Source organism: Cynocephalus volans, chromosome 7, assembly GCF_027409185.1.
Source record: "Cynocephalus volans isolate mCynVol1 chromosome 7, mCynVol1.pri, whole genome shotgun sequence".
In the NCBI taxonomy this organism is placed as follows: Eukaryota; Metazoa; Chordata; class Mammalia; order Dermoptera; family Cynocephalidae; genus Cynocephalus; species Cynocephalus volans.
Window position 1 is genome coordinate 158,959,151 of NC_084466.1, and position 26,101 is coordinate 158,985,251.

At 39.7% G+C, this 26,101-nt stretch overlaps 1 protein-coding gene across 1 annotated transcript in view; it reads right to left on the reverse strand.

The window, feature by feature from the left end:
* Positions 1–2,536: 2,536 nt before the first annotated feature.
* C7H10orf143 (chromosome 7 C10orf143 homolog) overlaps positions 2,537–26,101 on the reverse strand; it is a 46,717-nt gene continuing 23,152 nt past the window's right edge. The window contains exons 2-4 of the mRNA XM_063102981.1: positions 19,325–19,489; positions 19,155–19,217; positions 2,537–3,245 (exon numbers count right to left, since the gene is read on the reverse strand). Coding sequence (XP_062959051.1) covers positions 3,216–3,245; positions 19,155–19,217; positions 19,325–19,489 — 258 coding nt within the window. The 3' untranslated portion in view covers positions 2,537–3,215. The remainder of the gene's footprint in view (positions 3,246–19,154; positions 19,218–19,324; positions 19,490–26,101) is intronic.

Consider the following 26,101-nt stretch of genomic DNA (forward strand, 5'->3'; position numbering starts at 1 on the left):
TCCCTGTATGTTCCCTGCACTGTTGGCTCTGCCTGCTTTAGTGTGTGTTCAAGATGCCCCAAGCTAAAAAAAAAAAAAAAAAAAAAAAAATTGGTTCTGTCTAATATTGGTAAAGGTGAAGAGACACGGGCACTTGATGCCACCTTTGCAGAGGGCAGAAAACTAGAATGTACCCAGCTGTTCAACTTCTAGAATGTTCTCTTTGAATAAAATTGCAAAACTTCATGAAAATGTGCACAAGGATATTTATACAGCCATTTTTGTTCTAGCAAGTAAGTAGATAAATAAATGCAATCTAAATGCTCGTTGTGAAGGGACTGGGCAAATGCACTGTGGTGCCCCCATTTGATGGAATACTGCAGGGCCACTCAAGATGAAACTCTCACACACACTTACCGACATGAAAAGATGTGCATGACGCTAACATTAAAAGTGTATGTCTACAGGTATATACGTTCATGTGGACAAAGTTTTGTTAAGGATATATACATCAAAATGTTAATATTACTTTTCAGTTATGGGTTTATGGATGACTTATTTTCATTTTTTACTTATCTATAATTCAAAATTCACTCTATCATGACTATGGATGTTGATGTTTTAATGTTTTAAAAACAAATTTGGAAATAAGCCATATTTTAAAAGGAGGAAAACCATTTCAAATGATGTTAACATATCTTTGTTAACCATTTACCATGTTTTTGAATTTTCTGAAATAAGAGTTTTATAATTTATGTGTTTAGAAACTGCTATAAATTTCTTGTGTGAAATTATTAAAGGTATGTTTTGATATGTTTAGCTCCTACACACATGCACACACACAAAAATAACAGATTATAATTAAACAAATAGAAAATGTATCTAATGGAAATACACAAATGCCTGGTCTGTTTCCTCAGGGTGTAAGAAAGTGTCTTTTTCCTCCTCTTTTGACAGGAAAACAAAGACGAAGCACTTTAAAGGGATAATCCCATTTCGTGCTCCTCACGGGTGTGCCAAAGCCCAGTTTAGTGGGATCTGTGCAGGTTTTGCCTATTAGCTAATCTGTTTTAGTACCTGCGGTGCTGACAAATTAATTTGGCAGGGGGATGCTGTGTGTGAGGAGAGCTGAGCCACTGGCGGGGGCAGGCTCCTCAGGTGGTCCCAGCGGGCCGCATGGCCAACCTCCTGCCCTTCACACCAACCCCTGACCCCCTTTCAAGGGGCAGGGTCTTCTCTCCACCCACCTGCGCACATTACAAACAGCCTGCTCAAAGAGGGCGGACTTCATGTTGCTTCAGGAAGAGCTGTCAAGGTGCCGGCCTGTTCCAAACTGGAGCGTTCTGCCACCTTATAGAGGTGGGGCCAAAGGTTACGTGCCTGCCAAAGGTTACTCTGGCAGGCAGTCAGGTGTGGGCGGGCTGGGGACACTTGGGGACGGCACAGCCATGGGTGAGAGCCCTGCTGAGTCAAGGCCACACTGGCATGGGCTCGGAGGTATGGACAGAGTCCAGGAGAGGTGGTCTGGAGGTCTGGAACTGCAGAGCGTTGTTTTATGACCTGAACTGAGCCGACTGAAAATGCTGAGAAGATGGTGACGCCACATCTTTCAGGTGCCCCTGAAAAGCTATTCCAACATCCAGTATCCTCTTCACAATCTACGAAGTCAAGGCACTTGTGATGAAACTGCTGGTCCCCAAGTTCTGGACAGCTTTTGTCACCTTCACACTGGTACAACGGTTGGTGACCTATTGGTTTTTCAGAAGAGACCTGCTCTGGGTCGGAGGCTAAGCAGTGGTGGGTGGGGTGCTGACTCCGAAGAGCTGCCCACGGTCTCCCTGTACTGTCCTACCTAACGCCAACACCACACCCTGAGGGCCCGTCCCCACTGCACACACGGGGCAGAGGCTAAAGGGGTGAAGTGACTCACGAGGGTCATGAGGAATGAAAGCAGAATAGCTAAGCAGGGCGTGTTCCACAGGCAGGATGGTGCATGGGCCGTTCCCTACCCAGGTGTACCCCCTGCGTGTAAGCAGCTGGCGGTGCGTGTGCCAACTCCTCTAGCACAATGCCTCCCTGTCGGTGTGGGCGCACCTCCTCTCTCCACTTCGGAATTCGGGGAAAAAGGAAGAGTTCACACATGTAAGATGTTACGAATCTAAGACTTCATTTTTTCTATAAAAATCAAGATGTGTATAAAATAAAGCTCTTCAAAATACCTTCTCCCTGTCTCACAGCCTTGGCCTTCTCGGCTTGGTTGGCACTTCCTAAGCTGGTCACAGCTCTGGGATCTTACCCAGGGTTAACAGTGCCGCGTCCAACGACTGGCACTGGCCTCGTTCCTTTCAATGTCCTGCCTTCCTCTGCTCCATCTGTCCATGTGGAATTGCCCCATGACCGCACACCACGCTCATTTATGGACTGGGCTCTTCCAAACGAGTGATGAGGACGGCCCCTGGCAGGGAGGATGGTCCCTATGAACAGCATGATGGAGACATGGAGTGTCTGAGGGGCTCTCACCCCCTCTGGCTGTGGAAGGTTAAAGAACTTGAGACTATTCTCTAATACAGTGGTTTCTTCAGGACCTTGTTTATCATGTGAACAGGACATCTCAGGAAGCCTTCAAACCCAGAGAAAATACCACCACTCTCCAGTCAGATGATACACCGAAAACCCGAGAAAATCAGCAATTTCCATTTGAATATAAAAGGGGTCCTTCTCTCTGATAACCTCAGCTGGAGAATTACACAGACTGGATACTAGCATTTAGTCAAATTCACTTCAGGATTATAGAGCATTTCAAATATAAAAATAAGGCTCCTAATTAAAAAGAGCACATAAGCAGCCCTGGATACATCCACAGAACAGCTGGGAAGTGCAAGAGTGGGGCCACACCCGGGTGCGATCCCAGAAGCCACAGTGTTCCCGAACCTCATGGGAAGTGTGGAACAGAACTGTTTTAACTTTTAAGTGCTGCAATGGATCTTCCTCTTGAGCAAGGTACATTTGAAAGGGGGCTGCAGCAAGTCACGATGTGGAGTCTCTTCGGATGTGACGTGGATTCTCTGGGCTTTCGCGGTGGGTGGGATTACCTGAGTTAGGAAACAAGCAACCCGCTGCGGAGAACCCCAGCTGCTGTCTGAACAGGGGCCCCCATCTGTAGGAGATTCACATTTTCTGTCCCGAAGTAGGTTCAAAACCAAAACTGGGATCTTCCTTTTTCAAGCTTGCATCTTCTAACAATTCTCAGTGTGGTTAAAATGCCCCTGTAACGATAATTACACTGTGAATTAGTTCATCTTGGCCAAATTAATATACGTTAGCTTATACACCAACACAAAGCCCTGCATTTAAAATAACTAGGCCAACACTTGTAAACAATGTCATATTTTCTGAGATGAGTACATATTTATAGATATCTTAACATATGATACTATAATTGAGGTCTTTAAATCATTTTCAATAGTGCCTGGTACAGAGAATGTTCTCAATAAATGTTATTTCCCTTCTTTCCTATGGTACTATGAGGGGGGAAAAGAGAATGAAAATATCATTTATATATTCATAAAATAACATTTTAAAAGATGATGTCTAAATATTGAATCAGGAAGGTGGCGGGCTCCTCTCACCTGGACGTAACCCAGGTTCACAGTGATCCCCACCTGGGCCCCGTCTGCCCTCCCCAGTCTCCTGGAACAGGCCTCTTCTCTCCTCACCTTCACTGCAGAAGCAATTGGGAGAACCAGATGACTGGGGATGGACAGTTGGCCAGACGCTGTCCACTGTGCAATGAGGTCTCACCAGCATCCAGGAGTCTCTGTCATACTAGGCCACGTAAGCCAGCATGTGGCAGGGAGGCTCCCTGGCCCCTGGGCAGAGACAGGTAAAGTACCCTGTCTTGTATGGACTGTACCATGCCAGCAACGTGCCCCCTGGGCTGGCTAAGGCCCAGGAAGGGCAGGTGGGTAAGGCGGAGGGGGGAAGAAAGCAGCCCAATCCATGAGGGCGTTCCTGTTCCGTGGCAGGCGGGAGCTGCCCTGAGCCATGGGGACCTGACAGGAGAGACTCAGGACTTGCCTGGAGAGGCCTGCAGACAGCAGCGTGCAAATCTCACACCAGTGGCTCACTTGCGATCAGAACCAAACGCTCTGGGAGCCAGGGAAGGGGAAGCGAGATTCTACCTGATGGGGGGCTAGAGAAGGCTTTGCATCAGGAGAGGCATCTCGGGGGCCATGAGGGGCAAGAGAACCTTGTGAGGTGGGGGCATCCCAGGCAGCGGGAACAGCACGAGTTGACAGTGTTCCAGACCAGAGAAGCCTGTGATGACAGCAGCTGGGGTGTGGAATGTGAGGGCAGGGCAGGGCAAGCTGTCTGGAGGGAGGGCTGAGACTGCGAAGGGCCCCGAGGACCATGACAACGATCACAGGTGCTGAATCTGCTTAACAGGCTGCAATTCCTGCAATACGCTCAGAATTACATTTGTAGTGGGCATTCCTTTACAAAAGGACGTTTGGAAACAAGTTCCTTTACTGCCATTCTCAAGGTCTGTAGTGGTTTAACGTACAGGAAACCTCCAAAAGGCAGGGAGAGCACGTGCCATTTCCAGGAAGCCCCTCTGTGGCGAGGCCAGTGCACTGCGGCACGGGTCAGCCCAGCTGGAGCGGCTCACTGTGTGCTGTGGCCGAGGCAGCGGGATGGGGAGGACCTCTCTCAGGGGACAGACAGTGGGACTGGGGAGGCAGAGGGGGGACGATGCTTTTTTTTTTTTTTTTTTAAATAATGACATTTTTATTTTTCCATGATTTCATCATTTTATCTCCAACAAATTAATTCCACTCCTTGAGTTTTCCTCGGGTATCCTTTTACCTGTTTCCCACAGGTTTTATTAATTTTTTATTTTATTTTTTATTTTATCAATATACAATGTAGTTGATGTTCGTGTCCCTTTACCGACTCCTCCCTGCTCCCTCCCTCTCCCCCCTCCCACCCATCAACATCATATCTGTTCATTTGTCTTAACAAGTTCAAGGAATTGTTGTGATTGTTGTGTCTTCCCCCCCCACACCCCATTTGTTTGTGTATTTATTTATTTATTTTTAGCTCTTACAAATAAGTGAGAACATGTGGTGAGATACCATCTCACTCCAGTCAGGATGGCTAATATCCAAAAGACAGAATGATAAATGCTGGCGAGGTTGTGGAGAAAAAGGAACTCTCATACACTGTTGGTGGAACTGCAAAATGGTGCAGCCTTCACAGAAAATGGTTTGGAGGTTCCTCAAACAATTACAGATAGTTCTACCATTTGACCCAGCTATCCCACTGCTGGGAATATACCCAGAGGAATGGAAATCATCATGCCGAAGGTATACCTGTTCTCCCATGTTTATTGCAGTGCTATTTACAATATCCAAGACATGGAACCAGCCCAAATGTCCATCATCAGATGAGTGGATATGGAAAATGTGGTATATCTACACAATGGAATACTACTCTGCTATAAAGATGAAATATTACCATTCACAGCAACACATATGGACTTAGAAAAAATTACATTCAGTGAAATAAGTCAGGGACAATGCTTTTAATTTCATCATGCTTCTCATCACCACAAGGCCCATACAAACAAAGGAGGGGTGTATATTTGGAAGACATGTTGAAGACAGTACAGATAAGACTTGGGGACAAAAACAGCTAAATCAACATGAGGACTGAGATCTAGAATCAGATACAAAAGGACCTTTAGAAACTGCGCATCTAAACCTTTCTTTCAACCAATGCTCCTGTCCCTGAGAGAATCTCAGGTCCCCACATCATCCTGTTCACTCTGCTCAACACATCCCAGTTTGTCATTGTCTCTCTCAAAGTACATGGCCCCGAGTAACACCCAAAGAGGAGCCTGATACCATCCCTGATCCAGACAAGGGTGACTGGGAGGTCTGAACTCCGCAGATGCTGGGATCCACAGATGATGGCCACCGGCCACTACAGGCACACCCGATGAGGAATGTTGGGCACTGAGTCTGTGACTTGATAAAATCAAGAGCAAAGAGAATGGTTAACTGTGCCTTGACACTAATTCTTACTGTGGAAAACTAAAATGCCTTGCTTCCTGCTCAGTTAGGCTTGAAAAGTGATCTAATAAGCAATAGTGGAAAATAATACACCACTTTTCATAAAACACGATTCCAAAATTCTTCCACCAAGCAAGAGAAAGATATGTTTTGAAGAGGGAGTTCTTATTTGCTCCCATTATTGGGATCAAAGGGACTCAGGTTTGGCTGCTTCCAGCTGTGTCCCTGCTGAGCATCTCCTTCCAGTCTCCTTGGGGGGCATGTCTCTGTGCACAGCTTTAGCATTTCTTTCAGCTCGCCCACTGTGATGATGTCCTTGCAGGGTGCTTGCCACAATTCACAAACCCTTTGGAAACTTCCCACTTCACTTTTTAAAACCCCCCTCCCTGGGCTCTCCCTCATCTGTTTGAGGGGCCAGCAAGGACAGGGCCAACAGGTACACATCTCGCTCCACGTGGTGTCATCACATTAAATACCTAGGATGACACCTTCATCTATGGTAAATCTAGTTACAATTCAACTCATGCCTATTGGAGGAAAGAAACTCTGCCACATGCCATTCTCCTTCCCTGATAAAATCATTTTTCACTCATATGCAGAACCCTGGCTTTGTGGCCAGCTCTCTTCTTCTCCCTGAGCAACTGTGAGACTGCTGCTCTGGCTTAGAGGTGTCTGTGGTTCCTGCCATTGCCACTTGCCTGAGGAATCATTTTCATTATTTCCTTAACAGCATATCATCTTTACTGCCATAAAACAGTGTCCTTTATCAACAGAATTCTTTGAAGGCCTGCAATAAAACCTTGGACTTCTAAGACAATCATCCTTGTTTCATTGGCATGAGTCTTTGAATAATGAAATATTCTTACAACACCTGTGTTGCCCCATGCAGATTCACCATGTTATACACTCGCCTCATCCTCCTCCCTTCCTCCTGGAGGCAATCACTACTCTGAAGCCATGTGCATCCTTCTGGATCAGTTAGACTCCCAACAGGAAAGAGATGGGATGTGCAAATGGGAGAATTCACAAAGGAGTTATCACAAAGGGACAGTCACAAATCTGTAGAAGGGAGCCACAACAGACAGTACAGGAGCTAAACTGAAGGGATAAGGGGAGGAAGCAGCTACGAGAACCTGAGACAAGAATGTGTTATATATTGCTGGCTCCTTGAGTGGTACAGTGACACTGGCCAATGAACACAGCCAAGTGTCCCTCTCCAATATCTCTTCAATTTCCTGCTACCTTCCCCACATCCCCCCAGGGGTTAAACTCAAAGGGAAGCTAGACAGCCCAGGTGCCCCACTAATGTGGACATTAGGTTGGCCTCCTGGGCGGAATGCAGAGAAAGGAGGAAAGGAGATCTGGAGGGGTAAACAGGACTTACTAGACAAAGACTTTAAATCATTTATTTAAAATGTGTATGAATAACTAAAGGAAACCACGATTAAAAACCAAAGGAAAGTAGGAGAATGTTGTCTCATCAAATAGAGACTATCAATAAAAAGAAATTATATATATATATATATATATATATATATAAATTAAAAAGAATTTCTAGAGTTGAGAAGCATAATAACAAAAATTTCACCAAAGGGGCTCAACAGCAGATCAGGCAGGCCAAAGACAGAGTCAATGAACCTGAAGTCAACTGAGATGATCCAGTTTGAGGAACAGAAAGAAAAAGAGTGAAGAAAAATGAACAGAACCTCAGAGACTGGTGGAACACCATTAAATCTACCAACATACACATAAATAGGAGTCTCAGATGGAATGGAGAGAGATAAAGGGACAGAAATAATATTTGAAGAAATAATGGCCAAAAGCACCCCCAATTTGATGAAAAACATTAATTTATATATCCAAGAAGTTAATGACCTCCAGCTAGGATAACCCAAAGAGATCCACCCCTAGACACATCATAATAAAATTATTTAAAACCCAAGAATCTCGAAAACAGAAAGGGAGAAGTGACATATGATGTACAAGTGATCCTCAATAATATTTTTGTTTTGTTTTCTTTTTTCAATATACAAAAGTCAGCTGTATTTCTATGCATTAGCAATGAGTAATCTGAAATGAAATGAAGAAAACAATTCCATTTATCATAGCATTAAAAAACAAAATACTTAAGAATAAAATTAACAAAAGAAGTACAAGAGTACAAAACACTGGTGAAAGAAAAAAAAAATTTTGGAGAAAAAATACAATAAAAATGTATATATTTTTTCAACTTTCCTACCTCAAAATTTAATAATAAAAAAAAACTTCTCAAAATAAATACAACTATTTTAAATTGGCTTCTACTAAACATAATGTAATAGAAACATATGAGGAAAGTAAAAAGTGTTAGAGATACAGGTGGAAATTCAGAGATAATTTGTCTTTTCTTTTTATTGCAGTGCTTAGAGGAAAATTTATACTTGTAAATATCTATAATAAAAATAAGAAAAATCTCAAATCAGTAATGTAAATTTCTAACTTATGAAAATAGAAAAAGTAGAGCAAACTAAACCAAAAGCAAATAGTAGGAAATAACAGATTACAACAGAAATATATGAAATAGGGAATTAAAAAATAATAGAGAAAATCAACAAAACCAAAAGTTGATTCCTTAAAAAGATCAAAAAATTTGCAAGCCTTTATCCAGACTGATTAAGAAAAAAGAGAGAAGACTGAAATTACTAAAATCCGAAATAAAGCAGGAGCATTATTACATTGTTACTATGGCTTTTTGTGGTTTTAAGATTTAGTTTCTTTCTCTTTCTCATTTGCATTTTTGTTCTACCAGTGGGTTTTGTTCTTTCTCATATATTCGTGGTAGTGATTATCATTTTTCAGATTCCAGACACAAGACTTCCTTGAAGATTTCTTGTACGGCTGGTTGTGTGGTAGTGAACTCCTGCAACTTTTGTTTGTCTAGAAAACACACTATTTTCCCCTCATTTCTGAAGGATAGCCTTGCTGGGTATAGTATTCTTGGCTGGCTGTTTTTTCTTTGAGTATTTTGAATTTATTGTCCCATTTTTTTCTCACCTGTAGAGTTTCTGTTGAGAAGTCTGCTGTTAGTCTGATAAGGGCTCCCTTATAAGTGACTTGACTATTTTCTCTTTCTTCTTTTAAGATTCTGTCTTTGAGCTTTGCCAGTTTGACTATACTGCATCTTGGAGAGGATCTTTTTCGGTTGAATCTGTTTGGGGATCTCTGAGCCTCCTGGACCTGAAGGTCCATGCCTCTCCCTATACCTGGGAAGTTTTCTGTTATAATTTTGGTGAATCGGTTTTCTATGCCTTTCTCCTCCACTTCTGGAACACCAATCATTCAAATGTTTGTATGCTTAAGGTTGTCTGTTAGCTCTCTTAAGATTTTATTATTTTTAAAATTATTTTTCCTTTTTTTTTTTTTTTTTTGCCTCCCTGGGTAATTTTGAAGAGACTAGCTTCAAGATCTGCTTGTTCTAGCCTGCTACTTAAGCTATTGGTTGTGCTTTTTATTTCATTGAGTGAATCTTTCAGTTCCAAGAGTTCTGCTACATTTGAGGTATTAATCTCTTTATAAATTTCATCCTTTATATACTGGATTTTTTTTTTTTTTCATGTTTCATTATGTTGTCTAACTGAGTCTTCTCGTATCATGGTGAGTTTCCTTAAGATTGTTGCTTGGAATTTGTTTTGTCATTTCAAAGGTTTCCTGCTATACAAGATCTGGTATTTGAGAATTACTGCATTTTTTTTTTTTTTTTTTTTGGTGGTGTCATATTCTCTTGTGTTTTCATATTTCTAGTTCCTCCACACTGATGTCAGGTCACCTAGTAGAGCAGATGCTTCTTCTATTACTCTGCAGTGGACTTTTGGGAGAGAGAAGTCTTCTTTTTCTGGTCTCCACTGGTGACTTTCCTTGTGTCAGTGCAGTTGAGTGTCTGGCGGGTCACCTGCATGGTGGCTGTGGCTACTGCTGTGTCAAGCTGTTTTTTTGGCAGCCATGGCTGTGGCCCCATATGGGCCACCTATGCAGAAGTGGTGTTTTCAGTGTGCTCTCTTGCCTGCTTTCAGGCAGGGGCACTGCCCTTGGCTCCTTGCTTAGGATCCTGGTTATACTCTCTTGTCCACTACTGGGTGGAAAGGGCTGTGGCCCTTGGCTCTTTGCTCAGGCCGCCAGGCGTGCTCACTTGCCTGCTTCTGGGCAGAAGGGGCTGCGGCCCTCATCCCCTTGACTAGGACCCCAGGTGGATCCTCAATAATATTAACAGCTGATTTCTCATCAGAAGTCATGGATATCAGAAGGCAGAAAGATGACATATTCAAAGTGCTGACTGTCAACCAAGAATTCTATATCCAACAAAACTATCCTCCAAAAATGATATAGAAATTAATTATCTCCAGATAAACAAAAACAGAAGATCCATTGCTAATTGACTTCCCTATAAGAAATATGACAAGAGTCCTTCAGGACAAAATCAAAGGACACTTCACAGTAACCCATAACCATATGATGAAATAACGTGAATGGGATTTTTTTTTTTTTTCAGATTATTACCAGTGAATAGGAGTCTATCTGTTTTTGCATGTTCATGTCATATTCAACAACCTTGCTGAATATGAGTACTTCAAAAAGTTCATGGGACATTCCTACTATCTTTTAATTCTATTTTTCCATGAACTTTTTGAAGTACCCTCATATTAGTTCTAATAGTTTATCTGTAAATTTTCTTGAATAGTCCATGTAGATAATTACATCGTTTGGAAATAACAATTCGGATTTTTTCCTTTCCAATTCTTATGCCCATTGTTTCTTTCCTTTTCCTTTCCTTGTCTCATTGTGCTAGACACCCTAAAACACTCAGAAGTGGTGATAGCAAGCATCCTTGCCTTTTTCTCTTTGACATTAGAAATACTTCCATTAAGTATCATGTTCCTTAACTTTTACCAAGATATTTCTAGTTTGCTGAGTTTTTGTCATAAATGGGATTCGGATCTTAATAGATGCATGCTGTTTCTGCATCTATTAAGATGATCATTTGTTTTTCCTTTGAGCAGACAATTTATCCACTTTTCTAATGTTAAATCATCCATGTGTTCTTTCATGTACAGGGTTTTTTAAACCTGTCAAATACTTGGGGTGGTAGCTTTTGATAACCTTCCCAGTTTCTTCCATAGTTATTGGTCTGCTTATGTTCTCTATTATGAACTCAATTTCAATATCTGGGTTTTCTCGGGTGGGGGAGAGCAACCCCACTGCACTGGCTATCCCACCTCTAGGCCTAGTGTAGCCTGGCCACACGCCCACACAGGTACAGTTCCCTTAGCATTTCAAAGGTGTTATTCCAAGGTCTTCTGGTGTCTATTGCTACTAATGGGAGTTCTGTTGTCACTTAAATTACCATTCCTTCATCGATAATCAGTCATCTCTCTCTAGAAGCTCTTCAGATTTTTCTCTTTGTCTTTGATGTCCTACAATTTCACCATGATGTATCTGGGTGTAGATATATCATGCCCAAGACTTACCATGATTCTTTGGGCATACAGACAAAAGTGCATACAACAATATACAAACACTCATGAACCATCATATAACTTAAGAAATAAAACATTAAAGATATCATCAAAACACCCTCTGCATACTGAGTCCTTAGTCTCTCAGTAGAAATAACCTCATTATCTGGAACTTGTTTATCATTCTCACAAATGTGTTTATTCTTTTAATAGATATGGACCAATGTTTTCCATGCTTAAAATCGTTATCTAACTGGATTCATTCTATACACATTTTTCTGTAATGCCCTTTCTAGTTCATCTATTTTCACTGCTGTCTATGAATATATTTCATAGGATAAATATACCCTAAGGCATTTATCCATTCTCTTATTAATAAACATTTAGGTTGTTCCTAGCTTTTTCCCATGCAAACACTGCTACAACAAATATTCTATATATGACAGTACTTTAAAAAGTTCACAGAAAAATGGAATTAAAATATAATATGAATCTATCCATGAACTTTTTGAAGATCCCTCATATATTTCCTTGGGCATCTATTAGGGTATGGACCTAGGACTGTATCTCCTAGGTCATTGGGAATACCCCACATCCTCACCCGCTTACAGCACCACATATCTTTATTTTGGCAAATTTCATCAAATTTAATTAGCAAGCCCTTACATTTCTGTTGAGATTAAATATCCATTTATATTTATTGGCTATTTGGCTTTCCTCTTTTCAGAACTGCTAGTTCGTATACTTTGCCCACTTATCCACTGGACACTGATTTCTGTATTCATTCACAACACTCATCCTACCTTTTTGTGCATCACAATTGTCTCCTCTGCTTTATGAATTCTTCTTAAACAATGGTGGGGAAATTTTGATATGCAACATGTCTTAATATATGTAGTCATATTTTATATTTTCTACTGAAAATATTAAAGGGTTTTTTTTTGGGGGGGTGCTGCTATGGACTGAATGTCCCCCCCAAACTCAGTGAAGCTTGAATTGTGTACCTTGAGTTTTATGTATTAGAAACTCAGTCCCCACTATGACTGTTGGGAGGGTGGGAAATCCTATTATGGTAATTGAAAGGTAGAGCCCTGAAGAGGTGATCAGTTTGTAGGACCACGACACTGTAGTGAATAGATAAAAAATGGTGGTCATGGCATGGTTCCAAGGGCTTTAAAAAAAGAGTGAATGAGGAGTTTAGTTTCTCTCTGCTCCACCATCTTTGAAATGTGATACCCTGCTGTCACTGAAGTCACCACCAAAGAAAGCTTTTACCAGATGTGTTCTCTGGACTTTGGACTTCCAACCTCTGAAACTATAACAATAAATTTCATTTTCTTATAAATTACCCAGTTCCATGTATTTTGTTATAAGCAAGAGAAACAGACTAATACAGGGGCGGTTAGGTTCTATAACCGTCCCCCAATCTCCTAGAACTGATTTTCATGTGAGGTAGATTTTATTTTATTTTTCCTCACATATGGATAGTGAATTATCCTAGTACAATTTAGAGAGTACCTTGTTATTCCCAACTGACTTGTAATTCCATCAAACTGTATATTCATATTTGAAGATCTCAATTTTATTTCACTGGCCTACCTGTCTATCACTGGGCCAGTAACACACTGTCTTAGTTATTACAACTTCGTAATGTATCTTGATATCTGATAAATGATCTCCCTCACCTTGTTTTACTTCAAAATTATTTGGCTACACATGCTTTTCTTCAATTCTGGAAAATTCTCAGCCATTATCTTTTCAAATATTTCTAACATTCTCTAAATTCCTTCCCTCTGGATTTCTTAATGTACCTTCTCATTCTTCTATGATTCCTAATCACACTTTCATACTTTCCATCTTTTTATCTCTTTTACTATGTTCAGGGTAATTTCCCTATATCTATCCTCTAATTTACTAATTCTGTCTTTAACTGTGTCTGATGAATGATTTAAAAAAAAAAAAAACTTCAATGAGCATATTCACTTTTTTTTTTTTTAACCCTCCACTTCATTTTCATGCTGTCTTATTTCATTATGGCTCTATTTCTCCTTTAATCATTTTTTAAAATTTAAAATACTTTACAGTGAACTTCAGATTCTTTTATTATTCCAGATTCTTGGAGATTTGGATTTTCCTGCTTCTTACATTTTCTGACTCCCCTCATGGTAGTAGATTTGTTTATATGGCTTATATTTTTACTGTGATCTCATCCTCAGTAGGTGTGTTGTTCTATCCCTGAATCCTGTATGTGCTGGATGGTGGAAGCATGTATACAGGATAATTCTGCATTTGCCTACCCAAGGTCTTAAGGACTTCAGTGATCTGGATCTATTTCTGTGTTAATACTTTGACTTTTGGTTTCTGTACTATTAAGATAGAATAAACTTGGAACCCACATTCATGCATGGCCTGTTACCTTATTTTCTAATCTCCTTTTGATATAGTCAGATATTCAAGGCTTTGAAGTTTATGCCAGGGTCCAAATTCTAGCTCCCACAACCCTGTTAGGGCAAAGTCACATCTATCTCTGGACATTAGAATTCTAGTCCCCAGTCCCTAGGTCCATCCTAGGACCAACAAAGCTAACGAAGGCCAAGACCTAGCAAAGGCCACTAAGGACTGTGTTTGTACCCACTGTGCTGGTTTTGTTTTTTCTCTTTGCTTACTGTATGATTAACTATGTATTTACTTTTTTATTAGCGTTTACCCTGCATCTCTGCTTGCAGCATAAGGGGGCACATCTTCATTTGCTTAGTCTAACATGTTTGTAGCAAGTCTAAATCTGAATTTTTTGTCTTTTTCTTCTAGTCATCTGAAGCCCCTCAGCTCCTTCAGAATCTGCAAATGATCTAAATAAAACCGTTTTTTAAAAAAAATTTAAAGTAGTCTTCTGGTATCCATGTTCCAGAGAAAAGTTACCTTCAGATACTGTCAGAAGCTGAATCTGAAGGTTTTGTCAGTGCTCTGTTCAGACTCATCTATTTTGGGATTCATATTTGGCTACAGTGACACAGCCAAATTCTTCCCTTGGCCAGCTTGTTCTCTCTCAGCTTGAATAAATCAGCCCTGTGTCTTGCCAAGAACCTCTCATCGTGTCTGGGAATGAAGTCCACCAAGACCCACGGCATCACTGCTATACTTGTCAGAGGCTGTTGGAGCTGGTCACTGCACCACCAGGGTGAGCAGTGACGTGGGCATGCTGACTGCAAACCCAGACCAGCCAAGAGGAGCAGAGAAAGAGATTCCAAGAAGGGCACTCAGATCCCTGTCCCAATCAACCACGGTGCATGCAGGTCAGTCACTTAACCCCTGCAGACCTCATTCTTCTTATGTGTAAATTGACAGGGTTAGACCAACGGAACTCTAGGATCCTTGACACACCTGGGGGAAAATGCGTGGAGCACAATCTGATTCTTACAGAATGATCAATGAAATTCCTGTTGATCCTTCCATGATTGTGTTTTCTCTTCTTAGGACGTAAGTATTAGGGGCTGACAAGAAATAGCTGTTGCTGAAATAGGACACTGATCTTTCTTCATCTGTGTCACAATGCTACATTTCCATCCTCAGCCTCTGTCCCTCCTGAACACTCAGACCCAACATATGAAGCAGGACAGGCAGGGTTTCTCTGTTGGCACCGCAGGCACCAAAAGGGGCTCCTGTTTCACTGCAGTTTTTATAGATGATCCAGATGCAGGAAGCACTTACCAACAATTTACAGATACGTAAACAAAATAAACACAAGTATTTTAAAGGTCACTCCTTTAAAAATACAGGAAACACAAAGAAAAAAATGTATCCACTTAGAATAATCATACTTTGGCTCCTCCTGCTGTCCCTGCAGGGGAAAAATGAACCAAAACAGCAGGTCGGAACCCAACGCCTCCCTTCCCCTGACCTCTCCCTCTACTCTCCCACTGCCTGCCTCTCTCCAGACACACACATCACACACACACTCCGCACCCGCATGCACACACCACCCACCACACGCATTCTCTATGCGTGCACACATACACTGCACACACACACACCCACACACACACTGCACTCCACAAACAAATACACCACACACACAGGTGTGCACATAAACATGAGCACATGTACACATACCACAAACATCACACAGATGAGTGTGCACACACACACAAGTACATGCACACCCACACCCCATACAGGAGTGCACGCACATGTGCACACTCCCACACCCCCGTTGTTAGGCAATGGATATCTTTTTCTTTATTTTTTTCTTTTTTTAGGCAGGGGATTTCAAAGTCAAAAAGTGAATGATAATATAGAGGCTTATTAAGACTATTCCCGGGCCAACCCCATGGCGCACTCGGGAGCGTGCAGCGCTGGGAGCGCAGCGACGGCTCCCGCCGCAGGTTCGGATCCTATATAGGAATGGCCAGTGCACTCACTGGCTGAGTACCGGTCACAAAAAGAGACAAAAAAAAAAAAAAAAAAAAAAAGACTGTTCCCTTAGTATTTGCCCTCAAATGAAAAAAAAAGTTTGATAATGCTAATGAATGGGTTGTTATGCAAAATCAGCCTGGGGAGGGAGCTCCATAGCAAGCAGTATCATGTTTCCTGCATGTCAGCTTTTAAGTAGCAACTCACTAGCAGTTTGAACAATAAAACCCAATAGCCCCAGATAAGAGAAAAGCAAAGGACCATCAGTGATGGGCAGCAAAAAAAGGGCCTGGCTGTGTTCTTAAATGGAAGCACCACCGTGTGACTTACCCAGAGGCCACCATTTAAAATAGCAATCTTTTTATTTTTCCAGGAGAATGTGTCCATTCATTAGCTGTTTAGCCCAGGTCAGGTCCCATCAGAAAAAAGAAACCAATCTAAGTATTTCAAACAGAGGGAATTTAACACAGGATTCGATTGCATGAGTGTTGGAAGTTGATCAAAACTGTAGTCACATTTCTGAGGAATGAGGATGTAAATAAAAAGGTGAAGATCGTGGCCATTTGTGTGAGGAAGGGAAGTCTCCTAGTGATGGCAGTCACTGCACTGCTACTGGCTTGCAGCACTGAGCAGTGCACGATAGGGAGACCAAGCAGCCTATCCCTGGGCAGGAGTGGACACCTGAAATGCCATAATACCGGGTCCCCCACCCAGTCATCCCAATTGTCAGTAACACAAGTGGGTGATGCTGGGCTAAAAGGAGATATTTCTAAACAATAATGTGCACCATGGATTGAACTGTAACAGTGATTACCGTAATAAACCATGTCAGTGACTCCTGAGCTAGAACGGATACAACAGAAAAGAGACCAAAATGCAGACTTGGAAAATAAGTTTGAGAAGGTCTACAGAAAAGGTCCTTGCACATGTCAGGAACAACTCAATGACGAAGATAAGGAACAGCCTAGGAACAGGAGAGCAAGACTTGGCTTCAAGCTGAGACAGCTATGCTGAGAATTCAGAGCAGAACTGATCAAATCAGCTGATATCCTATTGAGGTCAGAAATACATCAGAGAATCAGGATGCAAACCATGCCTATGGAAAAGCCACCAACAACCCTGAGAACCACATGCTTGATTCCCATTAGGAATTTCACCCAAAAGCCCACCGATGTAACCTTTGCCTCTCTTTGATCCAAGGGAGCCATTCTGAGTCACCGATGGGAATTATGCACCAAGAGAGGGGCACACTCATGTGTAAGTGGGCGCGCACTTGTGAATGGAACTGTGAGTTTAATAAAGTCTTCTGAAATTTGGAACTGTTGCCCATCGGTGATTTATTGCTAAGCACTACTCCCTGGGATCTTGTATTTCTAAAAATACTATTTGCTTTTTATTTAACACTGAACCTTTTGATGTTTTAGAACACAAAAATAGTAAGAGTCTTATTATTTTAAAAGCTTAGGAGAGAAACTAGCCATATTATTAGAAAAAGAAGATATATGCAACTACAGTCTGTTCAAATATCATGAGGTGTGACTTTTCAAATTCACATTTCAAGCTTTATTTACATAAGACTTTTAGAAATAGTGAGTGTAAATATTAAAACGCCCAAGCCTGGGTGAAATTTTATTGAGAATAACTACAAATAAAAGAAAACTGATTTTTTAAAGTCAGTTTCTGAAATTTAGATGAAAAGAATATTGAACATTAACAAAAAATGATTATTTACATATCAATGTAGGTTTTCTGCTCATAGATTCATTTCCTATGAAACATAACAGGCAAGCTTAGGGAATTACAAAGGAAAAACCCTCATCAAATAGGTACTGTTGTTCAAACAGAACATTAGCCAAAATGATCCAATCAGTTGCTTGAGCTAAATATTATTTTTTTTCTTTAAGCCATTCATGCCAGAACACAACCTCTCAGAGCATTAGGAATCCGCACCACATTCCAAATGTTTGCCTCCAACAGACGGGGGATTTGAAAGACACATTCCAAGGAAATGGGGTGGGAACAAGGAAGGGTACTAGTCAGTCACCAGCAAATATGTAATTTAACCATAATGGGGTCATATTGCTCAAAGTAACTATTATTTATTTGCATTGCAGGGTGTATTTGGCAGCTATATGAATCAATCTAAATATACTAAACGCAAATTGCTGGACCTTTAGTTTATCATTAATCAGAATTACACAATACAATGAAATGTAACTCATGAAAATTTTTCTAAACATAGAGTACAAAAAGTAGCAGAGTACACCTTCATGGAGGATCTTTACAGTAAACTTTGTTTTCATATTTGTCCAATGACTTCAGATAATCAGAGGTTCACTTGGGTGATGGCTGTTACTGTTTTAGTTCTTTGTTTAAAACAAAATCAGCGCCTATCAGTGTAAAACACAGTAGACAGCAATGTGTCCACTCAAGATCTCTATAGCTTATTAACTCAATCTTTTGCTTATCAAAAACAGAGCAATACGTTTCTGTAAAAATCTCTAGGGAACAAGCTCATAAACACCCCCCCCTCCACACACACACTATTTTATTGCAATATTAAGATTTCAAATTTAAAATAAAAAAACCAAGAATTATTGAGGTTATCAAAGACATATTAACTTGTTCTTGGTGTCAGTTCAAAATTAATAACAAAGGTATTATTATGCTAATATATACTTTATGATATTCTGCCCAATAAAGGAGACTGAGAATTTGACTCCAGCAGATTTTGACTTCCCCTTACATTGAATTAATGGCGTGAACACTGTTTCCTTCTGAAATCTGTGATTTATATGAAGTTTATGGAAACATGCAAGAAAAGCTTAAACAGAGAAAAGAAAAAAACAACACTGATTCCTATTTGGATAATTAAATGAGAAGGTTAGGTCTTTTCTCCAAGATGCCCGTAAGTGATTCTCTATTTTAACCAAATTGTGTGGCCTGTCCCTTCCCTAAATCCTGCTTTTTAGAAAGAATTTGAAATGCACCTAGAATTTCTATTGCCAATCTGAGGCTGAAAACAAATGAGTTTGCACCCCAACAGAATGCTAAGAAAAGCTTAAATCAATCTTCGCCTTTTTATTTACGTCCCTCATTCCTCAGAAATGTAACTGCAGTTTTCATTAACTTTGTTTTATGGATCTAATATTTAAGAAGAACTCTATCTTTTATGTCACAGCAAAAAGGTTAATGCACTTACGGACTCCCCCGCAACACATCTCGGGCAAGGCTGGGCAGAGTTCCTTCCACCATTCCGAGGAATCTATTTAACAAATCACAGTGGCAGATGTATCATGACAATGATTATTTACATTTTCATTAAAATATTTAAATGGCTTTGCAACTGGTTTGGTGGAAAGAAGAACATACCCCCGCACTGGGCCTCCCCTGGCTACTTTCTGGCCTTGGTGCAGGGGAGCAGCCTGTGTGTTGGGGCCCCTGGTCCTCTGGACTCCAGGGCCCTGGGGCACACACCTTCACCAGGGGGCAGACACACTCCTGCTCACTTGTTTCTAATCTCCTGCATGCCCGCTTCTGAAACAAACAAAATTTCACTTTAGACGGCCTCATAAAGCACACAACACTCTAATTGAATTTGCTTTCAGAAAACTTCAGCTGCAAATACAGACCCCTGCGGAGCTGGAAAACTTTATAGGACATTTGAGGAGATGACTTTAAACTATCTTTTCAGAATAACAACCATCAATTACATTTAACCTCATTATTTCTACCATTGTCTGATATTTACTTAGCTTTATAGATTTAAAATAGTCATTTTAAACAATTTTGGCTGAAACTCTCATAATAAACTATTGTGACTGGTTTATTGGTATTAAAAATGAACGAGACCTATAAATTTTGTTCAAGACACTAGTTATATGCTTCAACACATTTTGCTTAGTATCAAGTTACAACCTTCTTAATACAATATGAATAATTCACTTGTGAATAATTCTCTGTCTTACCGGCACTGAAGACCAAATTACTTTTATTTACTTCAAAAGTTGCACACACAGTCCATAACTGATAACCTTTGGGAAAGTTAGTGTTTGGTTTTTGTTCCCACATGAACTAAAGAAGATAATTATAAAAGTAATCCTCTAATGCTAAAGAAAATCAGCATTCAGTCCCCAAATCCTAGGATTTTGCATATTTTTAGGGTAACAATGTGTTGACTGACAAAGAGTTCCAGAGGTAGGAGGACCTTTGTGGACAGCTATTGAGTCCACCCTCAGCCCAGGGCCAGCAATCCCGCTGGGAAACCCAGCAGCCAGCCCATAAGGCTCCGATGCCGGACAGCTCCCATGTCAGAAAACACTTCTTGATACCTGGCATCTCCCCCAACTTCTTCAGTCACTTGCAAACCACCATCGTGATTTTTGCCAAATTTTCTTATTATCTGTATTATTATTTATTTAATATTTTCTAAATAGACTTCTTTTCACTCAATGGATTTATTAAATGTAGAAACCTTATATCATAAATTTAGAGTGCTAGTTTTACTGTTCTCTAACAAACCTTAAAACATATTTTTTAAAAAATGTTGAACTCTCAATCACTTAAAACCACTTAAAATAATTTCTAGACTTACAGGTAGCTGAAGACAATAGTGGCTGCACAGTTCCCTTACCTCTCTATAGCTCTTTACCAAAGGACAGGAAACAACGAGAGGGAAAAGTAAATTCTATATCAAACCACAACCTTGGCATAACTTAAAAACAGAATGACAACCCTTGATAACAACTCTAGTAAAAAGAGAAACGTCCCAACTCCCAGTGTGAGATCCCACTCATGCTCCCGGCCCACATCTGCCAGAGAACTGGAAGGGACACAGAAGAGGGGCCAGCACTGATCTGAAATGACTCTCAGAAAGTCCATTGCAAAGGTGAATAAACTGTAAAAGAGCTAAAGCACATCAGAGCACAGACTACAGGGAAGAGACTTCAGAGTCTGTGCAATTTAAATGGACAGAAACAATTTAAAGTGCATTCTTCAAAACTCAGAATTTTTCAGAAAGAAAAAAGGCAAAAAAGAAAAGGGAGAAGTACTCTGTGGCAACTGGTTGGTGAAGGTAGAAAAAGAAAAAGAGGGACATTTAGGGTCCCTCCCTACAAGGCAAAAAGGGTCATAATACCAGAGGACTCATCCCGTCCCCTTCAGTCACCCAAACCAAAACAAACTACTGCAGCGCCTAGACTCTGCTACATTAACAAGAGAAGGTGCCCTTAGACCAGGAATCTTTTAAAAACACCCCATATCATAAAGATTTCCTCCAGAAACAACCATGAACCAAAACAAAATCGTTTAATTCCACACTACAAACATAATGAAACATACCAAACACTCAAGGATATGAGAAACCACCTTGAATCAGAAATTTAAAAATTTAAAAAAAAAACAGGGAGAAAGGAAAAGACAGTTGAATGAACTCAAGAAGGCAATGGAAGAAAAAGACAAAATTATCTCAGAAATGAACAAGAAATTGTAAGATGCCCAAGGGAGAAAGATTCAAATAAAAATTAATAAATGGCATGAAGAAAAACAAAAACACAACTAAGACAATGAAAATGACCTAAAGAAAGAAGTAAAAAAGGGTAAGAAAGAAAGCAATGGGAATGGAAGACAGCCAAATGAGAAATAACGTTCATACAGACAGAGTTCCTGGAAGAAGAAAACAAAATGATGCAGCAAAGCTACAGCTATAATCAGGGAGAACTTTCCAGAAATAGAAAGAGAACCGAATGGTAAAATGGAATGGCTCACCAGGGGCCTGGGAAACAAACCCAGAATGATCTACTCTGAGTCACATTCACATTCTGAAAAAACCATTAGATTTCAAAGACAAAGATAACGTCCTCAAGGCCTCTGGGCACGGAGATCGATGAATTTATAAAGGCAAAGGAATTAGACTGGCATCAGACTTTTCAAAACCAACACATAAGTAAGACAACAATCAAGCAACATTTTAAAAAACTCAATAAAAGGAAGTATGAACCAAGATTTTCAAATTCAGCCAAGTTCTCCTTCAAATATCAAGGCTATAGAAAAACAATTTTCAACATACAAGAATTTTAGGAAATTCTATACCCATCAGCCCTTCTTGAGAATTCTGTGGAAGGGTAAGCTTTGCCTAACCAAGTGCTGTGGATTGAATGTCCCTCCAAAACTCACTGAAACTTGATTGCCGTTGCAACAGTGTTGAGAAGGTGGGAAATCCGATTATGGTACTGAAAGGTGGGGCCTTTAAGAGGTGACCGAATCATGAGGACTGCCCCCTCGTGAATGGATTAATCTGTTCATGGAGTAATGGGTTAGTGGTTTAACGGGTTATCAGGGAGTGATTCTGATGGCTGTGTAAGGAGAGCAAGTGAGCATGTTAACTCTTGGTCATGAAATTCTCTCCATGTAATACACTGACTGCATTGCCATGGGACCCCATAAAGAGTTTTCACCCAGAAGAAGGCCCTCACCAGATGCACCCCCTGGACTGTGGACTTCCTAGCCTCTAAAACTGCAAGAAATAAATTTCATTTATTTATAAATTATCCAGTTACAGGTATTCTGTTATAAGCAACAGAAAACAGACTAAAGCACCAAGTAATGACTGGGAAAATTCCAGCAAAAGAACTTATGGTAAGCATTTAGAAGTATTTAGATATATTCCTAAGACTAAAACAAAGGTGGGATTAGCCTGAAAGGCTAAAGTACAAATATTATATACTGTGACAAACTAACAATAATGCAACTAAGAAATGGGAGAAGGGAAAAGGAAAAGAAGAAAATTCTTATTATTGTATAAGCAATAGGTGAATATTAAATGATACTGAAAAAACCTGAGAAATCAGACAGTAAAGGGTTAAATAATAAAACAGGGTACTAAGGACATTATATAGGTTTAGATATAAATAACTACTAGATAATAAATATCTTTCTAAATTCAAAATAAAACATCTCAGTAAAAGAGCAAAGGATACTTGTACATACCTCATAAACAGCAAATATAACAAAATATACACAATTATAAAATATTATAAAAGAACTTCAAGCAAACAAATCAGTCATGTCAATAAAGATGAATGGGCTTAACTCACTAATTGCAAAAAAAGATTTTTAATTTGGCTTATGTAGAACGAGACCCAACTATACACTGTATATAAGAGACACACCTAAAATAAAGAGATTCTGAAAGGCTAAAAATAAAAAGGGTGGACAAAAGTATGCCAAGCAAATGAAAACAAAAAGAGAGCAAGAGTAGACCACATAGAATTCAGGTCCCAAAGTGTTAAAAACACAACAAAGGACAATTTTCAATGCTAAAAGCCACAGTTCACAGTGAAAACATAAAGCTCATGAAAGTCTTTGAACCAAATAATACAACCACCAAAGAAGACTACAGGAGATGAGACATAGTTAGAAACATACTAATAATAGGAGAACATACCATAATAAACATAATACGTTATTCTTAGTACAAGGCAGATCAAATGTACAAAAAAGTAAGGAGACAGAAAATATAAACAACATAGTCAATCAAGGTAGAACTTATGGCTCTATCTTGAACTCTGTACCCTGATAATAGAGAATATACATTCTTCTAAAGAACCTACAGCACATTCACAACAACTGATCACACTGAAGAAAACATCAATAATTTCCATAAGGTAGAAATATTGCAAACAATACTTTCTGATCATAATGCAATAAAACCATCAATTATTAACAAAAACAAAATATGGAAAAGCACTTATACCTAGAAATGTAAAACCCCATTATCAATTCATTCATAAAAGAGGAAGTACAAACTACAGAATTGTAAAAAAATCATTACAATGACAACACTACATATCAGAATCTATTGAATGCATTCAAAATTCATTTCCAGTAATCGGAGAAAAATCCATTGCCCCAACACTTTTATCAATAAAAATGAAAGAATAAAAATTAATAAATTAATGATCTTCAGCTCCTAAAAACTAAAAAAAGAAGAGTTAACCAAAAGAAATCACAAGGGAGGAAATAATTAAGGGAAAACCTGAAATTAATGAGGTAGAGAATAGAAAAACAGATGTAATGAATCAATTAAATCCTGGTTTTGGGGGATAAAATTAACAAAATAGACAAACCACTAGCTAATAAGTTAACCAAAAAAAGGGGGAGAAAGCACAAATACAGAAAATAAGAAATGACACAAGGGAAATAACCAATGAAACAGAAGAAATTTTATAAATCATAATGGACTACTTTGCAGACCTTTATGCAAATAAATTTGAAAATGTAGATGAAATGGAAAACTTCCTAAGGAAATTCATACTACCAAAACTGACTCCATTAAAGCTAGAAAACTTAAACATTTGATTTCCACAGAAGCAACTGTCCCAAAGAAGCACCAGGACCAGATGATTTCACAGGGGAATTCTACCAAACCTTCAAAGATCAGATAGTCCCACTGCTCTATGTAAATAATTCTGGAGCATTGAGAAGGAAGAAAAACTTGCTAACTCCTTTATAAAGCAAATGTCACACTGATAAACCAGAAAAAGAGAATAAGGAAAGAAAACTACAGACCATTATCACTCATGAATATCACTGAAAAAAATATTAAATATTAAGGAACAAAACCCAACACCACAATAAGAAAACCACATGACATGACCAAGTAGGACTTTTTCCAGAAATGAAAGATGGGTTCAATATTAGGAAATCCACTAATATCATCCACCATGTTAATAAATGTAAAGGAACACATAATGTGATTACCTCCATAGAAAATGAAAAACCCTCTGACAAAATTTAAAACCCATCTATGATAAAAATGAAGGAAAACAAGAATTGAGGTGTGTGTATTTTATCATATTCTTAAACATGATAAAATACACACACCTTAATCCTAAAGTCAGGATCTTATTAAATGGGGAAACATTAGCAGCATTTCCAGTAAGACCAGGAACAAGGTAAAGATGCTCACGTCTTCTCTTCTATTCAACATTGTACTAGAGGCATTACCTGTTGGGTCTGCCGCCAGCCAAACTGAACAGCCCTAGCCTCCATTATCAGTCTCTCCTTTGGTGGGCGAGCGAATTGCCCGGATTCCTCTTTCCCTCTGGTCCCCATTGGGAGGAGACCGGGGAAGAGAGCCGTGAAGAGAGGTGAGCACAGCTGCCAGCCCCAACCAGCCCGTTAAAGGACACTCAGATGCTGCGGGGGTTCTGTCGAGCAGTTCCGTTTATTATCACACAAGCACTTGCTTTTAAAGGCAAATGGGGAAGGGAGGTTTTTATATCCTCCAATTAGCTTAAAGGTTACGAGAGCATGCATCCTGTCTCAATGCCTAGCTATTGCAATCACGCAGTGTTCACGAGCGCAGAAGCGCATATTTGGCCAATAAGGGCTAAGGCAAGGTTCCCGCAGACCCTCCCACCCTACTTCCTCCCTGCGCTGCCTTAGGATGCCACCTTAATACGCCCTTGTGGGCCCATAATGGCACCGCTTGTAATGTCACTTAAGGTGGCGTTAGTTTTTAAGGTCCGACAATTACCCAATGTAATGAGAAGAGAACTCACTTAGAGGCTTAAGAAGGGGTAAAGTAGTAAAACTGTTTTTATTTGCAGATGATATAATATATATCTGGAAACCTCCAGAGAATCAATGATAAAACTAACTCAAACATTAACGCAATACACTGATACAAAATTAACATACAGAAATCAATAGCTTTCAAATACAAAACAATAAGCAGTTACAGAAAACCCCACTTAGAATAATTGCAACAGTTTGGATCCTCCTACCATGCAGCCACAAAAAATAAAATAATTGCAACAAAGATTAAATATTTAGGATTAAATTTAACAAGAACTGCACAAAACCTATACAAAGAGAATTTAAGACATCCTTGAAAGACATAAAAGTATACATGAACGAGTGAAAAGATATGCCCATTCTTGGACATGATGACTTGACATTATAAAGGTAAGGATTCCCCTTAAATTAATTTGTAAATTCAACGTAATCCCAGTAATAATCCCAACAAACTATTTATAGAGTTACACGAATTGATACTAAAAGTGACATGGAAAATCTAGCATGTAAGAATAGCCAGGAAAACCCTAGAAAAAAAAAAGAACAATTTCTGAACATTAAAATAGTGTA